This window comes from Poecilia latipinna, unplaced genomic scaffold (assembly GCF_001443285.1).
Source record: "Poecilia latipinna isolate Pla-1442-1.1 unplaced genomic scaffold, P_latipinna-1.0 Scaffold2854, whole genome shotgun sequence".
Classification (NCBI taxonomy): domain Eukaryota; kingdom Metazoa; phylum Chordata; class Actinopteri; order Cyprinodontiformes; family Poeciliidae; genus Poecilia; species Poecilia latipinna.
Window position 1 is genome coordinate 1 of NW_015115470.1, and position 6,866 is coordinate 6,866.

The 6,866-nt window shown below is 38.6% G+C and overlaps 1 protein-coding gene across 1 annotated transcript; it reads left to right on the plus strand.

Moving 5' to 3' along the window:
- Window positions 1-4: 4 nt before the first annotated feature.
- LOC106939390 (opsin-3-like) lies at window positions 5-6,415 on the plus strand (the record flags this gene model as incomplete). Its single annotated transcript, XM_015021771.1, has 3 exons — window positions 5-325; window positions 4,318-4,569; window positions 5,689-6,415. Coding segments are annotated over 3 exons (858 nt in total), but the record flags the coding sequence as incomplete, so codon positions are not given.
- Window positions 6,416-6,866: the final 451 nt, after the last annotated feature.

Sequence of the window (6,866 nt, forward strand, 5' to 3'; positions counted from 1 at the left end):
CCCAGGCATCGTCTCCATCATGACTCTGGCGGCTCTGGCGTATGAGCGCTACATCCGGGTGGTGCACGCCCAGGTGGTGGACTTCCCCTGGGCGTGGCGGGCCATCGCCCACATCTGGCTGTACTCGCTGGCCTGGACCGGGGCGCCTCTGCTGGGCTGGAACCGCTACACGCTAGAGATCCACCAGCTGGGCTGCTCCCTGGACTGGGCATCCAAAGACCCAAACGACGCCTCCTTCATCCTCTTCTTCCTCTTCGCGTGTTTCTTCGTGCCCGTTGGCATCATGGTCTACTGCTATGGCAACATCCTCTACACAGTGAGAATGGTAAGGCTGCGGATGTATGTTTTTGTTGTTTTACAAAAACCTTTTGCTCTGCTGGAATAAATTCTTCCTGCAGGTGACATTTCAACCATATTAAATTCATCATTTTGAAATGGCAGATCCACCGTTGGCTCTCTAAAGCTGACATTTCAAAGCTTTTCTGCTCTAATCCCAACAAATTGACAATAAAGTCTGGCTCCTCAATATTTTCTAGCACTTAAACCACACAAAAAAATAAAAAGCCTAAAGACAGCAAGCTAACTCACAATTCTGAGTAGCAAAGACCGTTAAATACCTGAAATATTTACATCCCGACTCATTTGATCACTTTAATTAATATAGAAACGGAAATTTTCCAAAAATTCAATCTTCAAAAACCAAAATGTTTGATTAATTGATAAAGTTAATCATCACCCACTGCCAGTTTAAACGTTGTGATAAGGACTTCATCATCATAGCAACACTGGATGCAGTGTTGCATTAAAGCAGGTTTCATTCTGCCACTGTAACAATGTTATCTGATAATAATGCACCGAGTTGGCAGAGCAGACAGCAGGAGAGATCCGAACTGAAATGGTCATTAAGCTCACAGCGAGCAGAAGCAGAAAGAAAAGAATCCCAAACATCCAAACGGCAGGTGTGACGCTTTAAAATAAAACATGAGGGAAATAATGATGAACAGTTGCAGAACAGCAGGAAGGAGCAAGAATGAAGCTTTGACCAAAGTAGTTACATGCAAAGAAAATGAACATATAAAATAAACTCATCATTCATCTTTATATAAGTACACTCATATAGCAAAGTCTGCTCTTTCAAAACCAAACAAGAACTACTAAAAGCAGGGAGAAAATTTACCTTGGTAATAAAGACCCTTCTTTAAAAATAACTTTTTATTATGTAACCTGTGAGAAACATGAAGAACTGAAGTTATAGACTGATAAACATTAACCATGTTGTTGCGCTTTCCATGCTTGTTTTAATCCAAAATAATCCAAGAAAGCTTTGAAATTATTGCAAACATTATTTGACAGAATCTCTGTTTAGCATAGAGTAATTCAGATGTGGTCTGAACAGTCTAAATATGTACGTTTTTATGTATAAATGTGGTTCAAACTACTTTAAAAAATATTGAAACAGTTATTTAATTAATCACTGCAATAATTTATCACAATGTTTCCACTGGGCACACCACAGGGAGGCGCCGGTTATCCAAAATTCACATATTTTTTTACGTTTTTGTACTTCCATTTGGGTCTCAACTGATTCTAAAAACAAAGCAAGCACTTAAAAAATACCCGTGTTTGGAAAATTAGCCGTTTCAAAATCCTCCAGATTGCCAAGTCACAAATCAACAGGCACTGCACTGTTACCTAGCAACCCCGGCAGAGTTCCATCTGTTACCTAGAGACCCAAATGGAACTCCAGCATGTTTGGTCAGCTGGTTTTACCTCTGTTTACTTTGTACAATGGCAGCTGGAAAAAGACAAGTGTTTTGTTATTGACTTAAAATCCAGAAACCACCTGCTGCATTCTTGTTGGTTGTACAGGAGGCTCCACTTCTGATTTTCAAAGATGTACGGTTGTACAGCTTCGTATCTGTTTGCAGCCGTTTTCAGGTGCGAGTGTAAATGTTGAGTTGGGGGCTCGAGGCTGGCAGCAACTTACTAGGATTTAAAGTGACAAGAGACCCTAAAACGACTCATTCTGACAAAAATCTCAGTATCTAGGAATGATTCTGTGGAAAAAATATGTTTTGTTTAGGCCATTGAATTATCCTAACTTGTTCAAGGAAGCGTAATAGATCCCACTTAAAATAAGCAACAGAAAAATCGGATTGGGTTGATATTTTCTGCCTCTTGCTGCCCTTCATGTCGTGCCGCCCAGGGCAGAGAGCCATTTCACCCAAAGACAAAATATACTCATCACAAGACATTTCACTTCCAGGTCAGTTCGACTCACACGTAAAGATAAAAAACATAAATAGCAAACCTTTAGTGCTCATAAGCTGTGGTCAGTTTTTAGACTCCTGAAGCACAAATACCACTTCGCATCACTTCCTATCGCCCTGATTTGTTTAACGACTTTAAATGTCACGTCTTCTAGGTCAGCTCCTCTCATTGTTTGCGCTCGGATAGCATTTCCACTTCGTTGTGTTCATTTCATCACTTCTCCCACAGTGAGCTCAGATTGAAAACGTTACCTGATATACCCTCAGGTTAAGATGTTCCTTTGAAAACATGGACTCAATTATGGATTTTTTTATGCTGACTCTTGTGGAGATTTCTTTCATTACATTAAATCTGCATGTAAAAAAAAAAGAAGACCAGGCTTAATTCAGTTCAAGTGACCCACATGTCTTTGTGAATCACAGTTTCCTCCCTTAAATATTCACCATCTTGCGGGAGGTGTGAGCAGCTCCCTCCTCTGAGACCCCCGAACTCGAGCTGCAGAAAATTCCCAGAACGGCGCCGAAGCCTGAGAGGAGACTCATCGCACTTCACGGCGATCCGGGAAAATCTTCAAAGGAAAAAAAAAAAAAAACACTCTGAACGCTGCAGAGATTTCACTCCAGAGCAGCTGGCCTGCTTTTCCAGACACAGAAAAACCCATCAGGCGTCTGAAGACCTGGAGAGCAGCAGATCGCCAACATGGAAATGGAGAAAAAATAAATAGATGCTATGAATTAAACCACTAAAAACGGTTATTAAATTATTACAGAAGCTCATTTTTTAATTCAAATTAAAATTCAAAGCAAAATTAAACGTTGTGACTCATATCAATTGAAAATTCTTCAAAGATCTCCTGTAGCAGTCTGTACTGCAGTAAATTTGAAGAACCCTCTGTCTGTTTTTCTAAGACAGTCTCTTTAATGTACCTGTTGCAATAAATAAATAATAAATAGTCTCAGAAGTTATTGGAATAAAGAATAATATTGGTTTTAAACCATTTTCAAGTAATATGATGGTCTTGGGATTCTGGTGGTGGCAGAATCATGATGTGGAGGACAAGGAAACTGGTCCTAGTTGATGCAAGGATGGAAGGAAACACATTGGAGGCTAAACCTTCCACCAGGACTGAGGTACAAACGACACAAGCAGATGTTAGAAAAGCCAAGATGTTCAAAAGTTCAAAACTTTGGCCAAAACTGTTGACTCAAAAGAAAGAAAAAAAAAGTAGCCTGATATTTATTCCAGGTCTAATACAAGTACATTTTCCCTAAGAACTCAGACATTTTCTGATTAATATCAGAGATGTTCTAGAATAGCATTTGAATTTTAGAAATGTTTAAGTTTCTTTTAGAAAGTTTAATTAATGCCAAAACTTCAAAATGTTTTTACTTGTATCTTTTGACCACTGGAGCTCAGAAAAGTAATTTTTCTAGAAAATTTCTGAGATTACTGAGAATTTTTTTACTACTTCTTTAATTTTGCATGTTTGCTGAATAAAAGAAATATCTAGTTTTCAGTTTATTTTGGGTTTGACTGAATAAATTTATTCTCAGTAATTAGAACGGGATTTGGGTCACTTTCTCTCCAAACATTTGCTGTATTTATCCAAGTTTAAAAAGGAATAAAAGCTGATTTGGTTGCAGCAAAGTTGGCTTTTCAAAGTCTCTGGATAAATTCAGTTGTAACTTTTGTTAAAGTTTTAACAAAAACAAATACTTTATGTTGTACTTTACATTTTTTTGTGTAAGAAAATTATGTTAACATTTTTTTTAATCGTGATTGCAAGTTAAAAGTCTACATCTACAGGCCAAATTTGTATCACTTTTGAATTATAGTTGGGAGCCGCACAAAATTAGTCTAAGGGGCCACAAATGGCCCCTGGACCACACTTTGGACATCCCTGATCGATGTGATGATTTCCATTGTCAGTCTGCAAACAAAAATAAATTAGATTTCCAAACTGGAATTGAATTCAACACCTCATAATTCAGATTTGCCGCTGAAGATATTAAAGTCTTAATTTTCTGTTTCTTTTCATTTCTGCAGCTGCGTTCACTGCAAGACCTGCAGACGGTCCAGATTATAAAGATCCTGCGCTACGAGAAGAAGGTGGCGGCCATGTTCCTACTGATGATTTCCTGTTTCCTGGTGTGCTGGACGCCGTACGCCGTGGTTTCCATGATGGAGGCGTTCGGCAGGAAGGCCATGGTCTCTCCCACCGTGGCCATCATCCCGTCCTTCTTCGCCAAGTCCAGCACGGCGTACAACCCCGTCATCTACGTGTTCATGAGTAGAAAGGTTTGTAGGCGGTCTTTCTCAAACCGCTGGCGGTCCGCGGGCGCCCCCTAGTGGTCCGCAAGGTACTGCACGTAACCACCGTTTATGTCCTGTGACGTCAGCTCAAAGTGCGACGCATACAGCTAGCTACAGCTAGCTTGAAATAATGATGGATAAATGGCTTACAACTGGGTCACTCAAAAGAAAAACTGAAGATATCGATGGAAAGAAAACAGCTGGATTATTTATTATGTGATCAGAGGAAAATGTGTTGTTCAAGAACGATTCGATTCTTTTGAACGGCTCTATGCCGAGAACTGTAGGACTCAAGTTTCAGTTAATGAGAACTGTTCTTTGTCTTTGTTTGCTTATAAAGCTCTGTCACACGTCAAGAACTATTGTCATTTTTAACTAATTAAAAATTATTAAATTAACTTAGTTAAATACAATAGATACATATAACATAAAAACTGGTGAATGATGTTATATTTAAAAAGAGGATTTTACCATGCTAAGTTATGTCTTATTTTAAGTGTACTAAGATATTTACACAAGAAACTGGATGGGAAAATAATGCAAGTTCGTTTTCTGAAATATAAACGTTGTTAAATATCGATGGCTAAACAAGTGAGAACTGGCGTCATCAGAGTTGAGTAGTAAGTAGTTACATTTTAGGAGTCCTTTTACTACGCTGTACTTTTTACTTTTACTTCAGTCATTTTATTATGAAGCATTACTAATCTAATTGGAGTAAAATTTCTGGATTTTCTACCCACTGCAGTTTTTTGTTAAAGTTTCATAATGTTTTTATTGGAAGAAACTGATTTGGGAAGATTCTTTTGTTACTTGTAAGAATTATTGTCATTTTGGTCCTTAAAATATTAAAATTTCCACTTAACTTTATATTTTAGTCGTCTGATGATGCAATTTTTAAATATGAAGTGATTGATAATTTGATGGGTCACTCGGTACGAGTAGACTTTCTACCAAATACTCAAATACTTTTTTACCCCTACTTGAGGAATTTCTTGCTACTTTTTACTTTTACTTGAGTAAAAATATGTTGAAGTATTGCTACTCTTACTTGAGTGTAATTTTTGGCTCTGATCATTGTCATCATATGTTTTCCTCTTCCTGCAGTTCCGGCGTTACTTCCTGCAGCTGCTCTGCTCCCGGCTCTTCCATAAGATCTCCTGGCTGCAGCAGAACCTCAAAGAGCGGCAGCCGACGCCCGCCGAGCGCCCCATCCGTCCCATCGTCGTCTCCAGCGCCTGCGACTCCAGGGACCGGCCCAAGAAGAGGGTCACCTTCAACTCCTCCTCCATCGTCTTCATCATCACCAGCGACAATTTCCAGCAATTTGACGTCACCTCCAAGGCCAGAGATTCCTCGCAGGTGAACGTCATCCAAGTGAGGCCGCTGTGACCTTTGACCTCTTGGTAATGCCTTATGACCAAACATGCAGTTCCACGCCAAGCTAATCCCGCCTGACCTCCTCGGCTGTTTCTGTGTCTGAACGCAGCCCCAGACTTTTTACAACTGACTGTAAATACCCAACAGGAGGCAACATCCTCATTAGACATCAGCTGTGGTGATATTAGGTAATTGCATAGTTGATTAACTAGTTTTATGTCATGCAGTGTGTGGGAGAGTAGCTGCATTTCTGTTACAAATCAGCTCAAAACTTTGTCAACATTCTACACTAATGCCGGAAAAACACAATTTTGCAATTGTGATGTTTAAGTTAAATGAGAAACGGGATTAAAATCACAGCTGAATAAGTCTGTTCATCAAAAGTCATTAAAAAACATGCTGCCTAGGCCTGTCGCAATAATCAATTAAACACATGATAAATTAAAAATATCAATAATTTCCATTTCCATGATTTATTGTTTTTCTATTTTCTCTCTTTTTAGCAAAAAGTGGATGATAAAAAAATCTTCAGTTTAGTGTTTTGGTCTCAGTTAGCCCTTCTTTTGAGGGATACTTTTGTTTTCATAATTAATATTATTTGTTGTTTCTGTTTTGTTTATTTATTTTAGATATTTAAAATGTCTTCCAGTTCCAGTATTAAATGTTCATTACAATTTAAATCTTAATGATCTTTGATTACCCTTATTGTTACTTGAAAATGGTATCAAAACAACAATATTATCATTTATCGCAATAACTTCTGGGATGATTTATCGTCCAGCAAAATGTGTTATTGTGACAGGCCTAGAAGGACCATCATCCTCCAACCACTTCCTGTTGTCTCCTTAATTTCCTCCAGTAGTAACGTCCGGTTGTTGAGCACATGCAAAACAAGTTTTTCCATT